The sequence below is a fragment of the Ceratotherium simum genome, chromosome 33, assembly GCF_057802395.1.
Source record: "Ceratotherium simum simum isolate JZ-2026a chromosome 33, ASM5780239v1, whole genome shotgun sequence".
Classification (NCBI taxonomy): domain Eukaryota; kingdom Metazoa; phylum Chordata; class Mammalia; order Perissodactyla; family Rhinocerotidae; genus Ceratotherium; species Ceratotherium simum.
Window position 1 is genome coordinate 6,672,481 of NC_141932.1, and position 26,852 is coordinate 6,699,332.

At 54.9% G+C, this 26,852-nt stretch overlaps 2 protein-coding genes across 8 annotated transcripts; both read left to right on the plus strand.

Annotated features, from left to right (window-relative positions):
* Nucleotides 1-225: 225 nt before the first annotated feature.
* MBOAT7 (membrane bound acylglycerophosphatidylinositol O-acyltransferase MBOAT7) lies at nt 226-13,053 on the plus strand. 3 transcript variants are annotated; one of them, XM_004439057.3, is made up of 8 exons: nt 525-909; nt 1,637-1,715; nt 1,803-1,932; nt 2,469-2,595; nt 4,434-4,593; nt 6,382-6,742; nt 8,589-8,765; nt 12,024-13,053. In XM_004439057.3, the coding sequence occupies exons 2-8, from the start codon at nt 1,640-1,642 to the stop codon at nt 12,409-12,411; spliced, it is 1,419 nt and encodes a 472-aa protein (XP_004439114.1). In that variant the 5' UTR covers nt 525-909; nt 1,637-1,639; the 3' UTR covers nt 12,412-13,053. The 3 variants fall into 3 exon arrangements, with proteins under 3 accessions (XP_087277314.1, XP_004439114.1, XP_014649764.1); XM_014794278.2 differs by having other exon boundaries at nt 532-879; XM_087421188.1 differs by lacking the exon at nt 2,469-2,595 and having other exon boundaries at nt 226-879.
* On the plus strand, nt 13,017-26,584 carry TMC4 (transmembrane channel like 4). 5 transcript variants are annotated; one of them, XM_087421183.1, is made up of 15 exons: nt 13,017-13,395; nt 14,025-14,238; nt 16,522-16,667; nt 17,003-17,235; nt 17,354-17,475; nt 22,171-22,318; nt 23,320-23,487; nt 23,702-23,883; nt 24,139-24,265; nt 24,524-24,621; nt 24,939-25,122; nt 25,500-25,630; nt 25,725-25,880; nt 26,129-26,207; nt 26,313-26,584. In XM_087421183.1, exons 1-15 carry the CDS (start codon nt 13,017-13,019, stop codon nt 26,379-26,381), a joined length of 2,436 nt encoding a protein of 811 aa, XP_087277309.1. In that variant the 3' UTR covers nt 26,382-26,584. The 5 variants fall into 5 exon arrangements, with proteins under 5 accessions (XP_087277309.1, XP_087277310.1, XP_087277312.1 ...); XM_087421184.1 differs by lacking the exon at nt 25,725-25,880; XM_087421186.1 differs by lacking the exons at nt 25,500-25,630; nt 25,725-25,880.
* The last annotated feature ends 268 nt before the right edge of the window (nt 26,585-26,852 follow it).

A 26,852-nucleotide genomic window follows, 5' to 3' on the forward strand; every position in this document is an offset into this window, starting at 1 on the left:
CAATTTCGTCATGGCGCCACCTCAGCGAAGCGGGAAGTCTAGGATCCGCCCCGCAGGGCCGTAGCCCCGCCTTCCCCCAGGGTGGAATACCTTCGCCCCGCCCCCCGAAACGCACCTACCTCCGCCTATTCGGTTCAGCGACTTGGGAATGGGAAGCTGCTTACCCTGGCCTCGCCCCTTTGGCTGACGTAACCCGGGGCCACGCCCTTTAAACAGGTAGGGCGCTGTTTGCCCCGCCCCTTTGGAACGCCTGGGATCACCGCCTCTTTGGTGTTGCTTAAGTCGGTGGCCCCGCCTCCCTCCTAAACACGAGACTCTGCCTAACAGCGGACCAGGGTCACTTGTACCGGACTGTCTCCGAAAGAAATCGAAGCTATGGCCCCGCCCACTTCCTGCCGAAGCTCTGGGCCCCGCCTGCTTCCGAACACAGACTTTTAGTACTCGACTATCTCCGAAGCTTGTGGCCCCGCCTCCAAACGGCCACCCGACTCTGCCCGAAGGAGCCCGAAGCGGAGGCCCCGCCTCTTTCCGAACACTGAGCTCCAGGCCCCGCCTCCCTCCCGGGTCTCGTCGCGTTCCCTTGGAGCCCGAAGCTCTGGCCCCTCCTCTTTCCGAGCCCGAAGCCCCGCCCATTTACGTGCTCGCGGCTCGCAGATCCCGGTTCCTGGTGCGGCGGCGGACTCGTGCTCCCGGCGCCGGTCCTGGCTGTGTTACCGCTCGACCCGGAGCCCGGCAAGCGGCCCCGCGCCCGGCCACGGACCGCGCAGCCCGGCCGGCCCCGAGAGAGCCGGGGGCGTGCTGGTCGGGGAGGCGTGGCTGGACCCGGGGTGGACCGCGGGTCAGGACAGCTCGGTCGCCTCCTGACCGGCGCGCGCCCAGGTGGGCCCGGGAGTGGGGCCCGGAGACGAGGTGGGGTGGCTGCAGATCGGCAGACTGACGGGTGCGGGGCGGCGCCGGGAGCGCGGCTGAGCTCGGGGGTGGCGTAACCGCCTGTGGCTTTGCGGGGGTGGATGTGACCCGCGCGGGGTGCGTGCGGCCGGAGCGGGGCTGGGGAGGGGACCCGAGAAGACCCGGCTGGGGGCCTGCTCTCCGGGGTTTAGGCCGGAGAAGGGTCCGGAGCTCCGAAAGAGGGGGAGGCTGGAGGCCTGGGCTCCTCTGAGTGCTCTCGAAGACGGGCTGCGAGTCTGGAGGTCTGGGGTCCTGGATCCTCGAGGGAGGAGGAGGCTGGAATCCTGGGCTCTCAAAGGGAAGGGCCCGGGAGAAGGCTTGTTTCTGGGTTCTCACTAGAGCGATGTCTAGATACCAGGGTTCTCACTGCGGGGGAAGGGTACCTTTGATTTCTGCATCCACAAAGAGGGGGGCTGGATTCCTGGATCCTCGAAGGAGGAGGGGGCTGGGAGATCTGGATTCCTGGGTTCTCAGAAGAGAGGGGTTGGAGGTGAATTCCTCTATCCTCGAAGGAGGAAGGGCCTGGAGGTCCGGATTCCTATGTCCTCAGAGGAGAGGAGCTGAGGGTAGAACTGCATGATTCTCCACAACTGGGGATTAAGGGGGTGGGTTCCTGAATCCTCGAAGGGGGAGGGGCTGGGGGCCCAGACTCCTGGGTTCTCAGGACGAACCTCCGCCCCTCCCCCAGACCATGTCGCCTGAAGAATGGACGTATCTAGTGGTCCTTCTTATCTCCATCCCCATTGGTTTCCTCTTTAAGAAAGCTGGTGAGTCAGGTTCTCTCCCCAGTGCAAAATAAAGGTGGGGGGGACCCCTGGAAAGTTCCAGGCTTATGCTCTTCCTTCTCCCTGCAGGACCTGGGCTGAAGAGATGGGGGGCAGCAGCTGTGGGCCTGGGGCTCACCTTGTTCACCTGTGGCCCCCACACTTTGCATTCTCTGATCACCATTCTTGGGACCTGGGCGCTCATTCAGGCCCAGCCCTGGTAAGGTGGTGGGAGGGGAGGAGAGAGAGAACAGAGATGGAGGAGGAAGCAACCTGTTTCCTCTTTGGGTCTTCCGTTTATGCCTCAGTTTCTGGATGTCTCTTGTTTATCTGAATTTTCTGTGTCATTTGGTCTGTTTTTCTTCCTCACTTGCCTTTTTCTGGGTCTTGTCCCTTTGTGTTTGTCCCAGTCCTTTACATCCATGCCATGGATTCAGGAGAGAGGACATTACTTGTTGCTGGCCCTGTCACCATTCATATTCATAGTCTCTCTTTCTCTCTCCCTGCCTGCCAGAAAATACAGAGGATTGAAGGGTTTTCACCCTGAAGCTACTCATAACCCCTTCTCATTCTCTTCTCTGTTGCTGTGCATCTTCTGCTGTTCTAATCATGCTCATCGCCCCAGCCCCACCTCCCCGCAACCTGTATTTTCTGTCTCTGGTGGGGAGGTGGGGGAGGATTTTGTAGCTGGAATCTGGGGGAGGTGGAGGCGAAGTCCCTGTGCCCAACACAGCCTGCCTCCTGCCTTTGCCCCAGCTCCTGCCACGCCCTGGCCCTAGCCTGGACCTTCTCCTACCTCCTGTTCTTCCGTGCGCTCAGCCTACTGGGCCTGCCCACTCCCACGCCCTTCACCAATGCCGTCCAGCTGCTGCTGACACTGAAGGTCAGACTACCCTCCAGACCTCCTTTTGCACCAGTTAACCTCCCCAACTTCACCTCCTCGCAGCCACTTCCATGGGGAGCTGAGGAGGTGGGGATTTTATCTCCCACACCCTGGGGTAGGACTTCCCCTCTCTGCCTCTCCCTGGGGTAAAGAAGTATCCTGAGTTATGTAACCGTGGGTGCCATCTGGTGTTTGAGGTGTGCCAGAGGCTAAGTGCTTATCAACATGCTCGCCTTGCATCTTTGTAGCAAGACATTTAGCAAAGGAAGAAAACCAGCTTGGGGAGAAGGCGCTTTTCGAAGGGCACGAAACCAGGACACCCACGTCTGGCTCTAGATCACCTGGGAAGACGGGTGAAAACAGATTCCCAGACCGAAAAGTCACGAGTTCCTACTATGTGCTGGGCTCTGGTGACATATCAATGAACAGAACACTCATGCGAGATAGTGAACCAGGTCTCTTTAGGATGGGAGTTCAAGGGTTGGCAGGAGTTAGTTAGCTAAGAGAAGAGTTGGAGGAAGAGCCTTTCAGGATGTAGGGACCAGCGTGTGTAGAAGGGAGCAGGCTGAGTTCCATCAACTGTGTGCCAGCGACGTGGACTCTTTATCAAGACCAGGAAGAAGGGGAGCAGGGGCCACACCACGCAGGGTCTTATTGGCCAAGGTGAGGAGTTCAGACTTCTTCCAGTGGGGGCCCAAGATCCACTGGAAGAGGTTTTTTGGTTTCTTGCCAGAGATGTAATGTGACCAGAAGTACATGTTTAAAAATACTCACTCTGGATTCTGCGAGGAGAAATGCAGTAGAAAAGGCAAGATGGGATGAGGTAGGATTCCTTTATCAAAATCCAGGTGACAAACAATGGCGGCTTCATGCAGGCTGTTGCGTAGGTCAGAGTCCCAACAGGAAATATCACATTTAGGATAATTTGAGGAGCTTTTTTCTTTACGATGATGTGGGCAGGATGTGGAGGAGCCAGAAGGGACAGTGCAGGAATCCTGGACCAGCAGCAGGGAAGCTGGTACCAACCCTGGGCCCAAGGGGATGAGAGGAGGGGCAGGTAGTGGAACCCAGAAGGAAAAAGAGTCGTGTAGAGCCACTGGCCTTGAGAAGACACATCTAGGGTCATGGTGAGCCCGAGGGGATCTTGCAAGGGAGTCACTCTCCTGCCTTCCTCCCTCTCTGCCTGGGGCTCTCTCTTGTAGGGTTGGCATTGGTCTGTGCCGAGAAGGGTAGAGAGTAGATCTGGAGGGGCAGGCCGAACATATTCAGCCCAGTGGTGGAGGCACAACAAAAGAGACAGACTTGAGAGACTTAAGGGATTAGATCCGGGCATTGAGGAAGGTTTCTGGCCTGAGCAATTAATTGGATGGTGGTGGCTTTTCCTGAGGGGAGGGACTGAAAGAGGAGCCAGTTCAGGGAGTGGATAATACTGAGTTCCACTTTGCATGTGTTAGATTTGAGGTGCCCGGTAGACATCCGAGTATTAATGAGAAGGCAACTTGATTGAATAGGTTTGGGGCTTGGGGAAGAAGTCTAGCTCGGGCGGTAGAGTTTGGGAGTCATGACAGTGGGTGGTATCTATAGCCACAGACTGCAGGAGAGCACAGAAAGAAGATGGGAGGGCCCAGGACTGAGCCCTGGGGAACACCCACCAGCTAGAGGCATTAAGAAGCTGCAACTCACGACTAAATGCCCAGAGCTGCCCATGGAGTACAACCTCAGCTCCCAGCTGCACGCCCCTGCAGCCCTTGAGTGCCGAGAGGGGTAGCGTAAGGGAGAAGGGTGTGAGGAAGGCTCCGGGCTCTGACCTGTCCCCCGCCCCTGCCCCTTCCTCCCAGCTGGTGAGTCTGGCCAGTGAAGTACAGGACCTGCACCTGGCCCAGAGGAAGGAAATGGCCTCTGGCTTCAGCAAGGGGCCCAGCCTGGGGCTGCTGCCTGACGTTCCCTCTCTGATGGAGACACTCAGCTACAGCTACTGCTACGTGGGAATCATGACAGGTGCGTGCCCCTGCCTCTCCACATCTCTCACCCTCTGTCTCCACTCTCCCCCCAGGTGTGTGCCTGTTCTGTGTCCCCACCCTTCATTCCAGCATCTGCTGCTCTGAGGGTGAGCGTCTCTGCCCAGGTCTCTGTCTGACTGTCCACTGGGCCCAGGGTTCCTCCAGAGAGGACACAGACTATTCCCAGCCCAAATGATTTCTTGTAGCTTACTGGGCGCAGACAGGAGATAAAGGAGAAAAGTCTGTAATCTCTATGTTCCTGCCACCCAGGGAACAAACATTCACATCTCATGATCCTATTTTAGTCTCAGAAAATATTTCTTGAGCCAGCCCTGATGGCCTAGTGGTTAAAGTTCGGTGTGTTCCACTTCGGCGGCCCAGGTTTGGTTCCAGGGCGTGGAATCACACCACTCGTCTGTCAGTAGCCATGCTGTGGCAGCAGCTTACATAGAACTAGAAGGACTTACAACTAGAAACATACAACTATGTACTGTGGCTTTGGGGAGGAAAAAAAAGAAAGAGGAAGATTGGCAACAGATGTTAGCTCAGGGCAAATCTTTCTCAGCAAAAAAAAAGAAAAAATATTTCTCATTAATGTTGACCTCATGGAAGGTTTTCTTCTCTTTTCTTTTCTTTTGCTGAGGAAGATTTGGCCTGAGCTAACATCTGTGCCAATCTTCCTCTATTTTGTATGTGGGTCGCGGCCACAGCATGGCTGCCACAAGTGGTGTAGGTCCGCGCCCTGGAACTGAACCCTGGCCGCTGAAGCAGAGCGCACCGAACTTAACCACTAGACCACAGGACCGGTCCCAGGTTTTCTTTTTTATAACGATTTTATAGAGCTGTAATTGACATAGTCACCCACTTATAACCACGTCCAATTTGCTGGTTTTTAGTATATTCACAGAGTTGTGCTACCATTGCCACCATATAGCTGTAGAGCAATTTCATCACCTCAAGAAGAACCCTGTACCCTTTAGCCATCATCCCCCAAACCTCCGTCCTCCCCTAGTCCCAGGCAACCCCTAAGTGACTTTCTATCTCTATGGATTTACCTATTCTGAACATCTATAAATGGAATCATACGCTGTGTAGTCTTTTGTAACATAGACAGCTTTGAACCCCTGTCACTTCTGTTAATCCCCACTGCTCCCTCGCTAGGCCAGGCCATCATTGTATCTTATCTAAAGTGCCAACTGTCTGCTGTTTTCCATTATTGTCCTCCAGCAGGCCCCTCCCCACTCAGCAGCCGGAGGGGTTTTGTGAAAAGGTGAATGGTATTCCAGCACTTTCCTGTTGGAAAAGCCTACAGGGGTTTCCTAGCACTGAGAACAAAACCCAGAGTCATCCTGGGCTCCCCTGGGGATCTGCCCCGACACCCTCCGATTTCTCCTCACACCATTCTCTTCCTGTCCACATGCACTGCTCCGCTTCCCGGGACTCGTTGATGTCGAGGTCACCCCCATCCCTTGGGGTCTGGTCTCACTCTCCATCTGTCTTAGCATCTCAATACCCCTTATCCTCTTAGGTCTCTCTCTATAATTGTCCCTCTTTCTTTCTCTCTGAATCCCTTGTTTTCCTCTCTGGTTCCTTGTCCCTTCCTCCAGGGTTTCATACCCCCACTCCAGTCTCTGCTTCTCTCTCTTTCTCTCCCCCCACTTCCTGTCTCCCTCGCCCCACCTCAGCTCCTGAATCTCTGGCCCCTCTGCTCCCCCAGACTTGAGCTCTGCCCCTGGCCCGTCTGTGCCAGTCTCTGACCAGCTTCCCCTCCTCCCTCCCGCCACAGGCCCGTTCTTCCGCTACCGCACGTACCTGGACTGGCTGGAGCAGCCCTTCCCCGGGGCCGTGCCCAGCCTGCGGCCCCTGCTGCGCCGCGCCTGGCCGGCCCCGCTCTTCGGGCTGCTCTTTCTGCTGTCCTCGCACCTCTTCCCGCTGGAGGCCGTGCGCGAGGACGCCTTCTACGCCCGCCCGCTGCCCGCCCGCCTCTTCTACATGATCCCCGTCTTCTTCGCCTTCCGCATGCGCTTCTACGTGGCCTGGATTGCTGCCGAGTGCGGCTGCATTGCCGCCGGCTTCGGGGCCTACCCCGTGGCTGCCAAAGCCCGGGCCGGGGGCGGCCCCACTCTCCAATGCCCACCCCCCAGCAGGTCAGGCGGCGGGAGGGAGGTGTCCCAAGACCCGGCAAGCCCCATCACCACGGGCTGGCCCTGCCCCTAGCAGGGAGGATAGCGGGGAGCAGGGGGCAGATCCACCACCTGTTGTTGGCACAGTGTTACCCATGGCCACCATAGCCGGCCTTCCTCTGTCCTAGGGAAACAGCACTCATGATACCTACCAATGGCCCCTTGTTGCTAGGCTTGTCACCCCTTGGGATGGCAAATTGCTCTCTGTTGCTAGGAAAAGGAAGGTGGTATCTTAGCAACTACATGTCACCCCTCTGTTGCTGTGGAAGTGTCACCCCAATAACCCAATTGTTCCTTGTTGCTCGAGGTGCCATTGGTGGGCAGTGACGGTTGCCCTTTGTTGCTAGAGAAACGGTTCCCTAGCAACTGGACTGCCTCTATTTGCTAGGGAAGCAGGTTCCCTAGCAACCATGGTCCACTCCTTCCTGCCAGAAGGCTTGCTCTTTGTTGGTATGGAAATGGCACCCCCTAAACTGCCCCTTTGTTGCTAGGAGCCAGCACCCCCCCCCATAGGATGTCATCACATAACAGCCTGTAGTTGTCCTCTGTTTCTAAGGAAATGACATCCCTCACCATGCTGTCCTCTTTCAGAGGGGACACCCTTCCTAGCAACCACAGGTCAACTTCCTACTGTTGCTAAGGAAGCAGAGTCCCTTGGTAACTATGGATTGACCTTGTTGCTAGTGATGCTACCCACCAGCTCTTTAATTGCTAGGTAAGTCACACTGTTAATAACTAGGGACTCTCTTGTTGCTAACGAAGTATTGATCCTGTGTTGCCCCTTGCAACCAGAAATGGACTGCTCCTCTGTTCCCCGCAACCATAGTAGGGCTTCTTCGTGGGGCTGGGACTGGGGGAGCAGCCCTTCCATGGAAATTATGAACCACTCCTCCTTGGTAGAGTTGGGCCATCCTTGAGTCGTCACACACTGCCATTCCATTGTGGGGGAAGGGGCACCCCTATGCAAATTGATTGCCACTGCCTTGGTAACCATGGGCAGACCTCCAGTTGCTACAGAGGGCGTCCCCCAGAAAATGTCAAGCAGAAATTGAAGGCTTTCTAAACCTGCTGGGCCCCACTCCTAGTGGACGGCTCCCCTCCCATTATCAGAAGCCACCAAGGGTTTAGGTGGGCCAAGGATGTTCCCTCCTGCTTGGCACCAGTGACCCGGGAACCACTATATTGCTGGAGATGACACTTCTTGAACAATCCTAAGGACCAATAGCAAAGAGAGACCCTTTCCAGAAGCTTTTCTAAGCATCCTTGGCCTTGTTGCTAAGGAATGCCATTTTCCTAGCAGCAGAGACCATCCAGGTATCACATGGGCCTAGAACATCTCCCTGGCAACCACAGACCACCTCGTTGTTAGGGATGTTACTTCCCTAGCAACCACAGTGTCTGACGACTTGGAAAGGACTACACTTGGAGGCTTCTCTGAGTTCGCTGAGCTTGGTTGCTAAGGAATGGCCCTTCCCTAGCCTTGGAGACAGTGAAGGGTCAGGTTGCTAAGGACGCGTAGCTTAGCAACCAAGGCCCTTGGAGGCTTTTCGTGGCTGTTGTGGACCCCGTTACCAAGAGGAGAACCCCACTGTTGGTGAACCTGTGTCCCCTGCCCCCTCCCTACTTTTCTCCCCAAAAAGGCTTCCTCTGGGCTACCCTCCCTTGTTGCCCTAGCAAATGCGACAGCCGGAGAGCTGTTGGCTGGCCACGATTCCCTCCTTAGCATCCGGGGCTGGGAGTAGCTGGTATCGGGAGGGGGCCTGGCTGAGTTGCATGTCTGTCCCCCACCCTCATCCTCCACCCCCCTCAGTCCGGAGAACGCGGCTTCCCTGGAATACGACTATGAGACCATCCGCAACATCGACTGCTATGGCACAGACTTCTGCGTGCGGGTGCGGGAGGGCATGCGGCACTGGAACAAGACGGTGCAGTGGTGGCTGGCGCAGTACATCTACAAGAGCGCGCCTGCCCACTCCTACGTCCTCAGGTGAGCCCCGCCCACCTCAGGCCGCATGTGCGGAACTACATCTCCCAGCAGCTCCTCCGGCGGCCTGCGGCTCTCGGCCAGGCGTCTGCCAGTGAGGATCACGGGAGTTGTAGTTTCTTGAACTTGTTGGGCTGCCGTTGATTTGCATTGCTCCGGGATAACTCGTTCCCCCTCTGTGAGCCTGTTTCTACTTCTGTAAAGTCAGCGTCATTCGACAGCAGCATTGTAGCGAATCCCTTGGACTCAGTAGCCAGACCTTCTGGAAGCTTGACCCTGCCAGCTGTGGAGAAGCCTTGAGGAGTTGGTTGATTTCTGTTTCCTCAGCTGTTAAGTTGGGGGGAATGCCGTTACCTGTTTCATAGGTTGATGTGAGGATTAAGCAAGCTAAAGTGTGAAATGTACTTAAGGTGAGGCCTGACAGGTGTGTGCTCACTGTATATTAGCTTTTATTCTTCACTCATAGGAGATTTCTTCATCTCCCATTTTAAAGATGCGACTGAGGCTCAGAGAGGTTAGGTAACCTGCCGAGTGTCCCTCAGCCTTCTTGGAGCCACCAGATGAGGCCAGGATACACGTTCTCGTAATGAAGCTGTTGATGGCTGCTCTGGAGCCAGACTTAGCTGGTGCATGATCGGATTTATGATCTACAGATCCACTCCGGCCTTGTGTGGGGAATGGAGTCAAGGTGCAGGGAGGGAGCAGGAGGTAAAGCAGGAAGCCAAATTCAGAAGCCTTTGGGGCTGGCCAGGTGGGAGATGATGGTGTCCTGGCATAGAGAACAGTGGATAGAAAGGGGATGGTTTGAGAGGTGGAGTCAGGGCTTGGCATGGACTGGATGTGGGACATGGGAAAGAGGAAATGAAGCATGATGCCCAGGTGATGGGTGTGAGTGACTGAGGGCATGACAGGGCTATTTCCCAAGAAGGCAGGAGGAAGTTTCCGGAGTGGGTAGGATGAGGAAGTGAGACTTTGGTTTAGTTTCACTAACTTTGAGGTGACTGTTAGACATCCAGGTGGGGTCATTGGATAGGCAGTTAATTATGTGATTCCGGCATGTAAGGAAAGGTCAGTGTAAGAAGTGGACACTTGAGCATCATTGGGTATAGATGATACTTAAAGTTCTGGGGCTGAGCATCAGGTTTGTGTCAGATGGTGCCAGGGGCTTCAGTGCGATGAAGGCAAGTATGACCACTGGGCTGAGTGTGATGGGAGGAAGTTTCCGGCCACCTTGACGGGAGTAGTTTGGAGGGCGGAAGTGAAAGCCATATCGGATCGGGTTCAAGAGAGAATGGAAGGGAAGAAGTGTCAAGGAGGTGCAAGACGATTCTTTGGAGAGTGTTCACTACACGGGGGCAGCAGAACGGGGAGAGAAGAGTAGGATGGAGGCAGAGCGGCTGGAGAAAGGGCCACACGTTCAGGTGTGCATGTGTCCTAATGTCCCCCCGCCCCCCTCCACCCCGCCCCATTGGGGAAAATTTCTCTTATCCTGCCAACCCAGAGAATTCTCTCTCCACCATAGGTAGAAAAGAAGGAAAACAGTTTTATTACTAAACGTGAAACCAGATTACGATGCATGTTGCACGTAACAGCTAATGAGGTTACCAAGACGGAAAGAAATCTCACCCTTTATAGACCATCTATCCCTTACGGTCCTTTTGCATAGCATGTTCTAGAGAGAAACCATAGCTTGTCCTCAAGGAAGAGGACTCCCCAGCACTGTTCGCTATGCATTCTCTCACATTCATCCCAAAGTCACCTGGGAATTGGGGTAGCCACCTACGCTGGCTAAGTGTCTTTATCTGAAGGAAGAACAAAACTCCTATCTCTATGACAAGTAGGTAGTGACAGCTGGGCCAAACCTAGGATAACCCCCACGTGGCAGGGAGACAGGGACGTTTACATTTCAAAGAGATGGCTCCCAGACCCTCGAGAAAAACATGCCTGCACCGTAATGCTTTCTAGAGGCTTATTTCGCCTTTTCAAAGATCTACGTCTATGTCCAAAGGACAGAGGAAAGATTCTCAAACACTAGGTTTTTCAAGGAAATGGCCTAAGAAAAGAGAGGGAGGAAAAGTTCTCTCCTTTTGGCAAAAGGGAAAATTGAAGGGTCCTTTCTGTGGACCCTTATGCCCTCAAGGATGGGGCAGTCAGCATCATTGATGCCGATGGGCAGGAAAGATGCCGCCCGACCCCCCACGCCACAATCCATGGCAGAGCCTGCTGTGATTTCTGTGTCCTCCAAGAAGTGGATCAGAGTCCGAAAGTGGGGGTCCTCAAGGGCTAGGGAATTCGATTTTGGGGTCCATAAGGAGAGAGGAGCATGGCTGGCGATGTCTGCATCTTCCCAAAGAGGAAGCAGCTAGGGGCTCAGGTTTCTGGGTCCTGAAGGAAAGGGGTGCTGGGAGAGGGTGAGCTGGGTTCCTGAAGACAGGAGTAGAGACTCCTGCGGGAGGAAGTGGGGACAGACTTCTGAAATCTTGGGTTCTTGGAGGAGGGTGGGACCCCGGTTACACAGGAGGGTGGAGGGCTGAGGATTCCTATTTCCCTCCAGGGCAGGGACCATTGACTTCCTGGTTCTTCAAGAATACGGGAGCTGGCTCTGGGTCTTGGAGAGGAGAGGAACAGGACTCCTGGGCCCCAGAATAAGGAAGGGCCACAGACTGGGGCGTAGGCGTCTTCATGAGCTGGGACATTGGTTCCCAAATGCTAGTTTGCATTAGAATCACCTGCAAGACTTGTTCCATTAAAGATTTCTTCTGCCCCCTACCCCCCTGACTTTCTGATACAGGAGGGGTAGGGTGGAGCTCAAGAATGGATGTTTTCTAACAAGTTCCCAGGTGATGCTGATGCTGGACCAGGGACACACTGAGAACCACTGGGCTCTCAAAGGAATTAGACTTCTTGGTCCTGAGGAGAAAAGGCCATGGAAGAGAAAACTTTTAATCCTTAAATGGGGAGAGGGCGGAGGGTTAGGGTTACTAGGGTCTACATGGGGGGCTGGGGGCTCCTGGGCCTGAGGGAGGAGGGGCTAGGGGTCCAGACTCCCAGGTCTGAGGGGAGTGGGCTGCGGTCTAGACCCCTGGGTCTGAGGGAGGAGGAGCTGGGGGCCTGGACCCCTGGGTCTGAGGGAGGAGAGTCTAGGGGCCTGGACCTCTGGGTCTGAGGGAGGAGGACCTGGGGGCCTGGACTCCCGGGTCTGAGGGAGGAGGAGGCTAGAGGCCTGGGCTCCTGGGTCCTGACTCCCAGTGTCTCCCCCAGGAGCGCCTGGACCATGCTGCTGAGCGCCTACTGGCACGGCCTCCACCCTGGCTACTACCTAAGCTTCCTGACCATCCCGCTGTGCCTGGCGGCTGAGGGCCAGTTGGAGTCGGCCCTGCGAGGGCGGCTCAGCCCCCAGGGCCAGAAGGTCTGGAACTGCGTGCACTGGTTCCTGAAGATGCGAGCCTACGACTACATGTGCATGGGCTTTGTGCTGCTCTCGCTGGGCGACACCCTCCGGTATTGGGCCTCTGTCTACTTCTGCATCCACGTCCTGGCCCTGGTGGCCCTGGGGCTGGGGCTGGCTTTGGGTGGGGGCAGCCCCAGCAGGAGGAAGAGGGCGTCCCAGGGCACCAGCCTTGCCCCAGAAAAGCTCCGGGAGGAGTAAGCTGCCACAGCACTCCCTCCCTCAAAAGCCACTAAGCTTTTGCCTAGGAATTCTGTGAACCAGGCTGCTGTCTCCTTTCCCAGAGAGTCTTTAATTTGGCCAGGGGCCTGGGGCGGATTCTGCTCCCCTAGCTCATGAAGCATGGCAGGGGGCTCTCCTGGCTTCCCTGCCCTCTGCGCCTTGAGGTCTGCAGAAGGTCAGTTTTCCCTCCTGTCAAATCAAGATGTCCGGACAAGAATCTCCCTTTGTCCCTGCCACAGCCTCCAGGTGTTCAGAGAGCTGTGCTTCCCCAAACAGCGGGGGCTGACGGGCGACCTGTTTTCCTGGGCAAATTCCCTTTGGATGTGCAGGGCGGGTGTAGGAGCTTCAGGGCAGGTTCTGGGAGTGGGGGACCTCTTCCTTGTGGCTTTCACTCTCTTTTGTCTCATCAAACCAGTGTTTCAGAGCTGGAAAGGAACAAAACCGTCTTGTTTCATAAAGGGGATACTGAGGCACAGGGGAGCAGCCCTTTGGACTGTGGTTCTTGCAGCTTCCATCTGAGCCACCTCAGGGTCCCAGCACACCTGTCACCCTCTTGTCATCCTTTGGCCTAAGACAGGGTCTGAATGTGTAAATCTCTCCCAATAAAGTGTTACACAAAGACTGTGTGTGAGTGTCTGTGGGTGATCATCGATGTGGGGGTTCTTCTGCCCCCGAGACCTGGTGTGAAGTGCTACTGTCCCCCTCCCGGAACCACATTGCCAGGAGGCCCGGCAACAGCCACCCTGACAGTTTCTGGGAAGTGCACAGTGTTCCCTCCGGGCCACCTGGCAGCCAGGTACAGCCCTGCCCCCGGCCCCTCCCTCACCTGGGCAGTCCCTGCCCAGCCGGCTGCTAGAGACGGAAACACAGCTGCGCCTGGGGCCATGGAGGGGAGCCTTATGTTGGAACCGGAGGCCTGGGGCTCCTCTGGGGCGTGGCCGGCACCTCGGGAGGCCAGAGCAGGTGAGAAAGCTAGGGGTGGTCAGGTCCAACCCCTCAGGCTGGCAGAAGTCTTGCGGGAGACGTGGCAGGGAGGCCTGGACTCTGGGCTCCGGGGGACAGGGCGAGGGGTTTTGATTTCTGGGTTTCTGGGGGAGAAAGCCAGGGACTCCTGGGTCCCGGGATGGAGTCTGGAGACCCAGGCTCAAGTCTTGGGAGGAGAGGGCCAGGGGCTGGGGCTCGGGTGTCTGAGGAACGGGAAGGGCCAGGGTCCAAAGATCCTGAAATAGAGAGACAAGGAAGTTGAACAGTGACCCAGACTCCTGGGTCTGAGGGAGGAGGGGCTGGGGGCCTGGACTCCCTGGTCTGAGGGAGGAGGGGCTGGGGGACTGGACTCCCGGGTCTGAGGGAGGAGGGGCTGGGGGCCTGGACTCCCTGGTCTGAGGGAGGAGAGGCTGGGGGTCTGGACCCCTGGTCTGTGGGAGGAGGGGGCTGGGGGCCTGGACTCCTGGGTCTGAGGGAGGAGAGGCTGGGGGTCTGGACCCCTGGTCTGTGGGAGGAGGGGGCTGGGGGCCTGAACTCTGGTCTGAGGGAGGAGGGGGCTGGGGGCCTGGACTCCTGGGTCCTCCCAGCCCCGTGTCCTCCTGCTGCAGGCCCGTCACTCTCCTCTGTGCTGAATGAGCTCCCCAGTACTGCTACTCTCCGGTACCGAGGCCCTGGGGTGCCGCCTTGGGGGGCACTGGAGGAGGATGATGAGGATGGAGAGAGGAGCATCCAGGCCTTGGCAGAAGCCGCCCAAAAGGAGCTGCAGGAACCTCACGCTTCCCGGGAACTGCCCTGGCCAATGCAAGCCAGACGGGCACACAGGTGAGGGCCCCACATCCTACTTTCCAGCCAAGTGTGGGCCATCCTTTCCCTTGTTGGGGCTCTGTCTACTTCTCATTGTCCTTCTGTCCTCCCTGCCTCCCTCAGGCCCCCATCTGTGTCTGTCTGTGTCTCTACTTTGTTTCCTCCCTGTCTGTCTCTACTTTTCTGACTCCAAGGAGTCCTGTCTTTCCGTGGCTCCAGACTTTTCTCTCTCACCCAGGTTCATGGTCTCTTTTCTCCCTCCAAACCCTGTCTCTACCCCTATTTCTCTTTGTGTGTCTGAAATCTGTTATTAGTTTTTTCCTCTTTGCTCTATGTCTTTCTCTGTCTCTCCTCCTCCTCTTCCAAGCCTATCACTCTTTTATTTCTGTCTTTCCTCTCTCCTTCTACATAATTTGCAGGGCCCGGTGAAAGATGAACATGCTGGGCCTCTTGCTCAACAATTATGCATTTCAAGATGGCAACAGCAGGGCCGGCCCCGTGGCTTAGCGGTTAAGTGCACGCGCTCTGCTGCTGGCGGCCCGGGTTCGGATCCCGGGCGTGCACCGACGCACCACTTCTCCGGCCATGCTGAGGTCGTGTCCCACATACAGCAACTAGAAGGATGTGCAGCTATGACATACAACTATCTACTGGGGCTTTGGGGGGAAAAATAAATAAATAAAATTATAAAAAAAAAAAAAAAGATGGCAACAGCAGAGCATTGGAGCAAGGGCAAGGCCCTTCTGAGAGCGGTGCCCTGTGTGTGACCCTTGTTTAGTTCTACAATTCTGGCACCAATTCTCATGTGTGTGTTGAGGGGGGGAGGCATCCCCCACACCACCAACCAAGTCTCTGACACCAGCTGGGGGGTGTCCTACAATTCACCTCAACTATCTACCTGGAGATAGCATCAGATCCCACAGGTTAAGGGCTCAGTTCCACAATACTCCCCTCCAGATGCCAATTGCAAGTTCAGGTGGTCACCTGTGCCTATGACCCACTGGCTATAATTTTTATTTATTTATTTATTTTCCCCCAAAGCCCCAGTAGATAGTTGTATGTCATAGCTGCACATCCTTCTAGTTGCTGTATATGGGACACGGCCTCAGCATGGCTGGAGAAGCGGTGCGTTGGTGCACACCCGGGGTCCGAACCCGGGCCGCCAGCAGCGGAGCACGTGCACTTAACCGCTAAGCCACGGGGCCGGCCCAGACCCACTGGCTATAAATCAGAGGTTCCCACGACCCCCTCCTTAGGTTAGATCAATTTGCTAGAGCAGCTCACAGAACTCAAAGAAACACTTTAGTTACTCGATTACTGGCTTATTATAAAAGGATATAACTCAGGAACAGCCAGTTGGAAGAGATGCATGGGCAAGGTATGAGGAAAGGGTGTGGAGCTTCTATGCCCTCTGTGCCCGCCACTCTCCCCGAATCTCCATGTGTTCACCAAACTAGAAACTCTCCGAACCCTGTCCTTTGGGGTTTTTGTGGAGGCTTCATTTCTAAGGCAGGATTGATTAAATCATTGGAAATGGGCAATTGATCCAACCTCCAGCCCCTGTCCCCTCCCCGGAGGTCAGGGGGCTGGGACTGAAAGTTCCAACCCTCTAAGCACATGGTTGGTTCCCCTGGCAACCAGCCCCCATACTTAGGTGCTTCCCAAAAGTCACCTCATCTACATAACAAGACACCTTAGTCCCTCTCAACTCTCCGGAAATTCCGAGGGTTTTAGGAGCTCTGTGCCAGGAACGGGGACAAAGACCAAATAAATATTTCTTATTACAAATCACAGTATTACACCTTCCTTCCTTTTTCCATTTCTTTTTTTCATTTTTATTTTATGATGATATTTGCCTACAGAAAAGTGCATGAAACATGATCTCCAGACTCAAAGTGTATTCCTATAGTGAGAGCCCGGGTAAACTTCTACAACTAGAGACACAACATCGCAGCTCCGCAGAAGCACCCCTCTCTCCCCACAGTAACTCCTTCCCAGACTTTTACGATCCTCACGCCTTCCTTGTCTTCCTAGCTTTGCCACCTGTGTCTGCATCCCTAAAGAGCCAACTTTCCGTGTGCTGGCTCTGGAGCTGTGTGGGAACAGAATCCTGCAGTCTCTATTGTCTGCCCTGCTGCCTAGGCTTAGCATTAGCTGTTTCTTTTTGTTGCTATTCCCTGGCACCAACATGCCACAGTTTACTTCCTGGTCCTCCTGCTGGGTTGTTTCTGCATTTGGGTGGTTTCCATTTGGGGCCGCTAGGCCCTTAATTTTCTGTCTCTGACTCTGTTTCCCTCCCAGGCAGAGCCACGACAGGGACCAAGCGGCTCTGGGCTCGGGGTCCAGGGTGACCCACTGGGCCCTGAGGCTTCGCAGGTCCAAGGAGAAGATGCGGGAAGGCTTGCGCACCTTGCTGCCCTGGGCGTGGACGCTGAAGAGGATTGGGGGTGCGGTGGGGTTGAGCTGGCATCTTGGGGCGAGCCGGACTCCCGAGTCTGAGGGAGGAGGGGCCAGGGACCTGGACCCCCGGGTCTGAGAGAGGAGGGGCCGGGGATCTGGACCCCCGGGTCTGAGGGAGGAGGGGCAGGGGGTCTGGACCCCCGGGTCTGAGGGAGGAGGGCTAGGGGCCTGGACTCCTGGTCTGAGGGAGGAGGGGCCAGGGACCTGGACCCCCGGGTCTGAGGGAGGAGGCCTAGGGGCCTGGACTCCCGGGTCTGAGGGAGGAGGCGCCGGGCTCGGACTCAGAGAGGAGCCCCAGGCCTCTCTCTGCCGCCCCCTGCAGGCCAGTTCGGCGCCGGCACCGAGTCCTACTTCTCTCTGCTTCGCTTCCTGCTGCTCCTCAACCTGCTGGCCTCGGTGCTCAAGGTCTGCATGGCGCTGCTGCCCACCTGGCTGGAAGGGGCGCCTCCTGGTCCCACTGACTCTGGCACCTCCTCGCCCTGCGGCTCCTACGACCCCCGCCCCCAGGGCCTGATCGCCTTCCCCACCCAGCTCTTCAACTTGCTCTCTGGAGAGGTGCGCGCCGGGGTCCCTGGGAGACCCGTCTAAGCCCCAGTGCCCGCCCCCTCACTGCCCAGCTCCCTGAACCCCGCCTCCGCCCAGCCCCACGTGACCCCTGCCCTTCCCTCCCCAGGGTTTTCTAGAATGGTCTTATCTCTTCTATGGGTTCTACCCGCCCCGCCCGCGCCTGGCCGTCAGCTACCTGTGCTCCTTCTTTGTCATTGGCGTCCTCCACATGCTGCTCATCCTGCGCCGGTCAGTGACCCCGACACCCAGCCCCGGACCCAGGGGGTACTAGCGGTGGTAGAAGCCCCCTCCCCAAGAATCCTGAGTCTTGCTCTGTCATCCCTTTCTCTCTGAGTTGAAATCGAATTTTAAAAAATGCTTCCTAAGTGCTAAAGACCAGGGATAAAGATGGGAAGTGTCTCCCTCCTGTGGCTTAGAGTCTAGTGGGGAAGGTAAGAGATTAAACAAGTAAGCAAATTAATGACATCTTTTCTGGAGGGGAAAATGCTGTGTAGGAGACAAATAGGGGTGATTCATTCATTCATGAAATAAATATTTATTGAGCAGGTGCTGTGTGCTGGGCATTGTTCTAGGCAGTTGGCAAAATAGGAGAACAAACCAACCAACCCAACAGAGTCCTGTCCTGATGGAGCCTACATTTTAGCAGAGGGAGACAGAAGATATGCAAGAAGCCATAAATGAGTCAATTACGTGGCCTGTTAGAAGGTGATGAGGGCTCCGGGTACCAGGAGAGTAGGTAAGGGGAGACTGACAGTGATCCTGGGCCAGGCTGCTGTACGAATAGGTGGTCCAGGAAGCCTCACTGAGAACGTGATGTTTATGCAAAGATGTTGAGAAGGTGAGGGATTTGGTCAAGCAGATACCCGGGGAAGGAGGATTCCAGGCAGAGGGTACAGCTGGGGGAGCAAGGCAGGAGTAAGGCTGGCACGTTGGAGGGTGAATAAGGCAGCCTGTAGGGCTGGAGCAGAGTGAGGCAGGGGGAGAGCCCAAGGAGATGGGGCCGCATTCTGTAAAGAGTTTGGCTTCTTTCTGTGTGAGCTGGGACTCATTGCAGGTTCTTGAGCTGAAGATCATCCTCGTCTGATTTAGGTTTTAAAAGAATTCCTCTATGGCTCTGTGGAAGGGAGAGGGGTGACGGGGAGGGAAAGGGAGAGAAGGAGAGAGAAGGGGAGACAGGAAGAAAAGGAGGGAAGGAGAGAGTTTAATAGATGAGCAAGGCAGCAGCCAGTAGAATAGTTATGAAGCTATTGGAATAATCCAGGCAAGAGACGATGGTGGCTTGGACCAGGTGGTGATAAGGGGTCGATTTTGGATTTATTTCTCCTTTTTTTTTACATTCAATTTTTAAAAATTGAATTCTTTTCTTCCCCTAGCTTTATTGAGATATAATTGACACACACACATTGTGTGAGTTTAAGGTGTACAACGTGTTGATTTGATACATTTATATATTGCAATGTGATTACCACTGTAGCAGCAGCTATGCCTGCATCGCATCACAGTTACCATTTCTTCTTTGTGGTGAGAACATTTAAGATCTACTCTCTCTGCAACTTTCAAGTATATAATACAGTATTGTTAACTATAATCAGAATGCTGTACCTTAGATCCCCAGACCTTATTCATCTTAAAGCTGGAAGTTTGACCAGCATCTCCCCATTTCCCCCCACTCCCCCAGCCCCTGGTAACCACCATTCTACTCTCTGTTCCTATGAGTTTGGCTTCTTTAGATTCCACATATAAATCATACAGTATTTGTCTCTCTCTGTCTGACTTACCTCATTTAGTATAATGCCCTCAAGGTCCATCCATGTTCTCGCAATTGGCAGGATTTCCTTCTTTCCTGTGACTGAATAATATTCCGTTGTATGTATGTACAACATCTTTATCCATTCATCCACTGACACTTAGGTTGTTTCTATATCTTGGCTACTGTGAATAATGCTGCAATGAACATAGGAGTACACATAACTCTTTGAGATCCCGTTTTCATTTCCTTTGGGTAAATACCCAGATGTGGGATTGCTGGATCATATGGTAATTCTATTTTTAATTTCTTGAGGAAGCTGCATATTGTTGTCCATAGTGGCTGCACCAGTTCCCACCAATAGTAGACAATGATTATTCTCTTTTCTCCACATCCTTGCCAATGCTTGTTATTTCTTGACTTTTTGATAATAGCCATTCTGATGGGTGGTGGGAGGTGATATCTCATTGTGGTTTGCATTTCCCTGGTGATTAGTGATGTTGAGCATCTTTTCGTGTGCCTATTGGCCATCCGTATATCTTCTTTGGAAAAATGTCTATTCAAGTCCTCTGCCTGTTTTCTAATCGGGTTGTTTGGGGTTTTTTGCTGTTGAGTTGTGTGAATTCTTTATATATTTTGGATATTAGCCCCTTATCAGATACATGATTTGCAAATATTTTCTCTCATTCTGTAGGTTGCCTTTTTGTTTTATGGATTGTTTCTTTTACTGTGCAGAAGGTTTTTAGTTTGATGTAGTTCCCCTTGTTAATTTTTGCTTTTGTTGCATGTGCTTTTGGTGTCATATCCAAAAGATCATTGCCAAGACCAATGTCAGGGAGCTTTTCCCCTATGTTTTCTTTTAGGAGTTTTTCAGTTTCAGGTCTTATGTTTAAGTATTTAATCCATTTAGAGTTAATTTTTGTGAGTGGTGTAAGATACGGGTCCAATTTCATTCATTTGCATGTGGTTATCCAGTTCTCCCAACACCATTTATTGAAGAGACTGTCCTTTCTCCATTGAGTATGTGAGCTCCCTTGTCAAATATTAGTTGACTGTGTATATTTTTTATTTTTAAAATGTCACACACATCCAGAAAAATGCACAAACCAAAGGGTAGAACTTGTTAAGTTCCCACCCATATCAAGAAATAGAACATGATCAGCCTCCAGAAGCCCCCTCAAGACCCCTTCAAGCTACCACACTCCCCCACCCCCACAGAAAGCACCATCCTTTCTATTAACACCATAGATTGCTTTGGCCTGTTTGGACTTTATTTAAATAGAAACTCTGGATATATTTTGAGAGTAGAGCGCACAGGATTCCCTAAAACCTGGATGTGGGGTATGGTGAAAGATGGAAGTTAAGAATGACCCCAGGTGTTTGGCCTGAGCCACTGGAAGGGCGGAGTTGCCGTTAGCTGAGGTGGAGAGGGCTGCAGAAAGAGCGGGTTGGCGAGGAATATTGGGAGTGCAATTTTGGACCAGTTGATTTTGAGATGCCTTTTGGACGTACGAAGGGAATGTTGAGTAGTAGGCAGTTGCATACGTGGGTTCTGGACGGGAGCCTGCACTGGAGATAGAAATTTGGGACTTGCTGGCATCCAGGCAAGACTGGGAGATCCCCAGAGGAAGGGATTTCGGTCAAGAAGGAAACCAAGGACTTAAGAACAACGAAAGGGCAATGTCTCCTAAATGCCAAGCACTGGGCCAGGGTCCAGGGACACCAGTTGGGGTCCTCCTACCTTTGCACAGCTGATAGTCTGGTAGAGGAGATAAGCTTCAAGACAGACTGTTAAATAAAACAAGCAGATCAACAATTTTAGTTTGGGAGCAATACTATACAGAAAACAAATGGGATAGTGTGAAAGAGAAGGGATCAGCGCATTTTTTCTGATAAAACAGGAAAGGCCAGGTAGGAAATACTTTCATCTTTGCGGGCCGTAAGGTCTCTGTCTCAGTTAAACTCTGCTGTTGTAGGCAGAAGTATGTAACAAGTGGGCGTGGCTGTGTTCCAATAAAACTTTATTTACAGAAACAGGATTTGGTCCTCGGGCCATAGTTTGCCACCCCCTGTGACAGCGAATAATGGATGGGGACCCTAATTAGATGGAGCTGTCGGTAAAGACTCTCTGAGGAGGTGACCTGTAGATGGAGACCAGAAAGACAAGAAGGAGCCAGTCAGGTGAACAGCCAAGACACATGCATTCTAGGCAGAGGGAACTGCAGGTGCAAAGGCTCTGTGGTGGAAAGAGGTTTGAAGTGTTCTGGGAAATGAAAGGCTAATATGAGGAGGAGGATTTGGCCAGGATTTGAGCTCAGAGAAGTAGGTAGGGGCCAGATCAGGTGGGCCGTGGGCAGCTATGCTATGAAGGAGCATAGACTTCCAGGACAAGAAGCTGTGGGATAAGTTTTAAACTGGTCTGTATCTGATCTGTATAAAAAGAAGGTTCCACTGGCTCAAGAACAGAGAATGGATTCCAAGAGGGCACAGGTGGAAGCAAGGAGGCCGGGGGAGTCCTGTGTAGTTGTCCACTGGAGAGATGACGGGGGCCTGCACCGGGGTGGTGAAGGTGATATGGCATCTCTGCCCAGTTTTCTCTGTTTCTTGCCCTTTCACTGGTTCTCTATCTCCTCTCCGGGTCTTTGCCCTGCTCTCTGGAATCTTTTTACCTGCCCCCTCGATTCTCTGAGTCTCTGTCCTCCTTTTTCTGGGTCTTTCTCCCCCACCGGCTTTCTCTAGATGTCTGTCCTTCTCTCCCTGAGTCTCTGACCCCCTCGTTCTAGATCTCTTTTTCCTCCTCACTGAGTCTTTGTCTCTCTTTCTCTGAATCTCGGTCCCCTGTGGGGTCTTTCTCCCCTCTAAATCTCTGTCCCCAGGGTCCTTGTCCCTCTCACTGTGGGTCCCTGTCCCCTTCTCTCTGGAGGTCTGTCCCTGTCTCCTAGGTTTCTGTCTCTCTCATTTGGGTTTCTTTCCTCCTCTGGGTCTATCTCTGAATCTCTCTCTTGGTCTTTGTCCCACTGACTGGATCTCTGCCTCTTTGACTCGTTCTCCGCCAGGTAGCAGCTTGCCAAATGCCAAAGGTCTTAGGGTTCATTTTCTCTGTCCCATAAGAGGGGTGGCCCCCCTGCTCGTGGCTGTCCTGCCACACCCCGTCTCCTGGGTCTCCCCTTTCTTAGCTCGGTGTCTTGGCTGAAGCAAATGTTGTTGGCTGAGTCAGGGGCCATGACCAGCTACAGCCATCGGGTGTTCTCCGCCTGGGACTTTGGCCTCTGCGGGGATGTGCACGTGCGGCTGCGCCAGCGCAACATCCTATACGAGTTGCAGGTGCGCTTAGGGGGCGGGGCCTACAAATAGATGGGGTCCAGGGGGGCGGGGCTGAGAGAATGGGCGGGCGCAGACCAGGGACGGGGCTTCCGGAGAGATGCTGGGCGGAGCTTTTCTCTAAGGAGGCGGGCTTTGGAGGATGAGCGGGTTGGGAGGAGGCCACGGTAGGGATGCCTGAGGTCAAAGGGTACAGGAAAAAGCTAGCAGCAGGAAAGGGGCGGGGCCTTAAAGCTCCTTGGTTCAAAGTTAAGAGAAGAGCGTGGCCAGAAAGGGTTTGATAAAGTAGAACTGGAGGGGCCGGCCCGTCGCTTAGCGGTTAAGTGCGTGTGCTCCACCACTGGCGGCCTGGGTTCAGAACCCCGGGCGGGCACCGACGCACTGCTTCTCTGGCGATGCTGAGGCCGCGTCCCACATACAGCAACTAGAAGGATGTGCAGCTATGACATACAGCTATCTACTGGGGCTTTGGGGGAAAAATAAATAAGTAAAAATTAAAAAAAAAAAAAACTGGAGAAACTCCCTACCTGACGTGAGTGCTGGGTGGGCGTTGGAGGGGCGGGGCTTTGGGTGCTGAGCTTGCCTTGGGGGGCGGGGCATGAGGTCCTGGGCGGAACCTTGGAGGGATGTGCCCAGATGCTGGGCGGGGCTGCAGAGGGGCGGGGCATGTGTTGGGCGGGGCCACAGGAGGGTGTGGCTTTGGGTGCTGGGATCGGCCTCGGGAGGGCTGGGCTGATGAGGGGTGGGGCTTGCTGCTGGGTAGAGCCGTGGAGGGGTGTGACCAGCTGTTGGGTGGGTCCGCAGGCGGGCGGGGCACGTGCAGGGCGGGGCCCCGGAAGGTTATGGCTTTGGGTGCTGCGCGGGGCCGTGGGGGGGGTGGTCAGACCTAAATTGTCAGCGAGAGGTCCCTGGATGGGCTGGAACCAGGATTATAAAAGTCCTTAGAGGGGCAGTGCTCCATCCTGGGGGAATGGAACTCAAGCGTACGTGTCTCCTGGCCTCAGGTGGAGCTGGAGGAAGCCGCGCTGCGGCGCCACGCTGCCTTGCGGACCCTGGGGCAGCAAGCGAGGTTGTGGTCCTGGCGGATGCTGCTCCACCTGCTGGTGCTCGCGCTCCTGGGGGCAGCCCTCTACGGCATCTACTGGGTTACAGGGTTCACTGCGGAGCTGCAGGTGTGGAGGGTCCTGGGGGAGGAGGGTCTGGGAGTCCTGGAACCTACGTTTCCAAGGGAGGAGACTGAGATCTATGATTCCTGGGATCTTAGAGAGGAGGGATCTGGGGGAGGGAGGTTATGTTTGCACCTCAGACTACAGGATCCTGTAGGAAGAAGGGGCTGGGGGAGGATGTCACGCGTGGCTCCTCCATGACCCAGAGCCTCTTCTCTAGGCCCGCTCTGCTTCCCAGGAGAGGCCCAATGTTCAGCAGACGCCGCTGCTAAGGCTCGTGGTGAATTACCTCCCGTCCATCTTCATCTCCGTGGTCAACTTTGTGCTGCCACCCGTGTTCAAGCTCATTGCCTCGCTAGAGGGCTATACCAGGAGCCACCAGATTGTTCTTATCCTGCTCAGGTTCCAGCCCTCTGGGATGGGCTGGGGATGATTCTGGGACCGGTCTAGGGACATTGGTTCTAGCAGATAAGTCACGGAAATCCCGAGGATATGGGTTATCCAGTGAGATCTAGATTCAAATCCCTCTCTCTGTCGCTGAGCCTGTTTCTTTGTCTGTGAGATGGGGAGAATTGTAAGCGCGTTCCACACAGGAGGGTCCTGGCTCCTGGTGGGCACTCAATCAGTGCTGATTCCCTTCTCCCTTCCCCTTGCCAGGACCATGGTTCTCCGCCTGGCCTCTCTGCTGGTCCTGCTCGTGTCTCTCTGGAATAAGATCACTTGCGGGGGCAATTCGGAGGCTGAAGATTGCAAAACCTGTGGCTACGATTACAAAGAACTTCCAGTGAGGAGGACAGGGGGCTGGGACTCCTGGGTCCTTGAGGGAAAGCAGGAGCTGGGTAGGTCCAGACTCCTGATTTGGGAGGAAGGCGGAGCTTGGGTGCTAGAACACCCTCCCCTTGAGGACAGAAGTATGGATGTTTGAAAAAACTGAGAACCCCGAGAGAAAGTATTGATGTGCTTGCAATTCGGAGACTTTGATGCTTGGGCCTCCGGACGCCTGGGTCCTGGGGTCTTTCTGACCCTTTTCTTCCTTCCTCAGTGCTGGGAGACTAAGGTGGGGCAGGAGATGTACAAACTCCTGCTTTTTGATCTGCTGACGGGCCTGGCAGTTGCGCTGCTCCTCCAGTTTCCTCGAAAGTGAGAGCCCCGCCCCTCACCCTGCCCCCCACATTGGAACAGGCCCCGCCCACCACCCTGTGCTCTTCTTCTTTGCCCCGCCCCTTTTCCAGCCCCGCCTCTGACTGCTCAGTTTCTTCGCCCTGTCTGCAGACCCCACCCCCTTCCAGGTGTTAGGTAGTTACTTCCCTCTGGCCCCGCCCTCTTGACACACCTCCTCCAGAACCTTGAAAGCTCCGCCTCCTCAGATATGCTCACTTCTCATTGGTGGGCGGGATGGTGGAGGCGGGGAAACCTGGGCTGGCACGCCTCTGACTTGTCCTGGTCCCGCCCCTCAGGCTGTTCTGTGGGTTCTGTCCCGGGGCGCTGGGTCGCATGATGGGGACCCAGGAGTTCCAGGTACCCGACGAGGTGCTGGGGCTCACCTACGCGCAGACGGTGGTCTGGGTGGGGAGTTTTTTCTGCCCTCTGCTGCCCCTGCTCAACACGGCCAAGTTCCTGCTGCTTTTCTATTTGAAGAAGGTGAGGGGTGGCGAGAGCACCCTTGGGTCTGCAGCGGGAGATAGTGGGGCCTGGACTCTGGCTCCTGAGGCGGGGAAGGAGACTGAGGGATGTGACTCCTGGGTCCTGGGGGAGGAGGATGTGAGGGACCCGGACTACTAGATCCTGAGAGAGGAGGGGGCTGGAGGACAGACTCCTGGATGTGGGAGAACAAGGGGTCTAAGGCATCCCAAATTTTAGGTCTGTGAGAAGAGGGGACCCAGACTCCTGGGTCTGATGGTGGGAAAGGCCTGAGGACTCCTGAATCCTGACTGAGGAGGGGCCAGGACTCCTAGATGGTGAAAAAGGAGAGGCTAGGCTCAGACTCCTGTGTCTCAGATTCTCTCCTTCCCCACCAGTTCACCCTCTTCTCCACCTGCTCCCCGGCCTCCCGCACCTTTCGGGCCTCCACGGTGAATTTCTTTTTCCCCCTGGTCCTTCTCCTGGGTCTGGCCATCTCCGCCGCTTCTGTGCTGTATGGCATCTTCCTGTAAGTGTGAGAGGCGCTGCCTCTCTCTCCCTCTACCCTCATCCAGGGTTCTGACTCTTGGCCATCCTTGAGCTCTGCCTGTCTCTGACTTCAGGATCCAGCCTTCTAAGCTCTGTGGTCCATTCCGGGAGCTGTCATCCATCTGGGCCCAGATCCCTAAGTCTATTTCCAGCCTCCCTCAGACCACCCAGAACTTCCTTTTCTTCCTGGGGACCCAGGATTTTGCTGTGCCCCTTCTGGTGCTCTCCAGGTGAGGGGGCCCAGACTCCTGGGTCTGAGTTTGAATGCGTGTGATCTGGGGCCCCCGCTGCCTGCGTCCGAGAAAGGGGCTGGGGTCCCAAACTCCTGGGCCTGAGGGAACGAGGGGGCTGGGAGCCTGGACTCCTGGGTCTGAAGGAGGAGAGTTTTTAGGGTCTAGACCCCTGGTTTCTAAGGAGCCATACGTTGAAGATATTCTAAGAGCGTTTGGGGACTGCCTTCCATTTCTGTCTCCTCTAGCATCCTGATGGCGTATACCCTGGCCCTCGCTAACTCATATGGACGCCTCATCTCTGAGCTCAAACGCCAGATAAAGACGGTGAGCCAGGCCGGGTCCCTGGGAAGGGGTCCTGAGGGACATGTAAAGGGACACGGGGGACAGAAGGTCTGTCTCACCTCCACCTCTCTTTACTCTCTACTCCAGGAGGCGCAGAATAAAGTCTTCCTGGCACAGCGTGCTGTGGCGCTGAGTTCGGCCAACGGGGCTCTTTGACCTCCCCAGCCTGGCTCAGGGTGACGGCCCACTTTCAGACCCAGACCTGCCCCCAGACCCTTTGTAAGCCTCTGCCATGTCATCTGTAAAATGGAAGAACTGGAGAAGACCCCACGCCCTTCCAGCCCTAGAATTCGCTGCCAAGTCCCTGACTCCCCAGTGAACCTCTTTCTTGTATTAATAAACACAGTCGTGGCTGCTGAGCGCTCTTTGAAACTTGTGTCCTGAAGCCGGGGACAAGGCTCCAGAGGGAGACAAGCCAATCAGACGTATTGGCCTCGGGAGGAACCGACGGGCGTGGCAGCCAATCGGCGGCCGCGTCCGGTAGCGTCGGGGGCGGGGACATTCGTCGTTGGCCCAGAACCTTCATACGAGGCAGTCGCTAGGCGACACCAAGCGCGATTCGGGACGAGAATCTCAGCCAATCAGCTCTCGCTACAGACCCTGAGGGGGCGTGTCAATTAGCCCAGG

Bases quoted from the DNA above. Each gene is read 5' to 3' on its own strand.
- MBOAT7 (XM_004439057.3), top strand. From the start codon at position 1,640: ATGTCGCCTGAAGAATGGACGTATCTAGTGGTCCTTCTTATCTCCATC. The intron at 1,716-1,802 runs GTGAGTCAGGTT...TTCTCCCTGCAG, and splicing joins TTTCCTCTTTAAGAAAGCTG to GACCTGGGCTGAAGAGATGG. The intron at 2,596-4,433 runs GTCAGACTACCC...CCTTCCTCCCAG, and splicing joins AGCTGCTGCTGACACTGAAG to CTGGTGAGTCTGGCCAGTGA.
- TMC4 (XM_087421183.1), top strand. From the start codon at position 13,017: ATGTGTAAATCTCTCCCAATAAAGTGTTACACAAAGACTGTGTGTGAG. The intron at 17,476-22,170 runs GTCAGTGACCCC...CCCCTTTCTTAG, and splicing joins ATGCTGCTCATCCTGCGCCG to CTCGGTGTCTTGGCTGAAGC. The intron at 24,266-24,523 runs GTGAGGAGGACA...TTCCTTCCTCAG, and splicing joins ACGATTACAAAGAACTTCCA to TGCTGGGAGACTAAGGTGGG.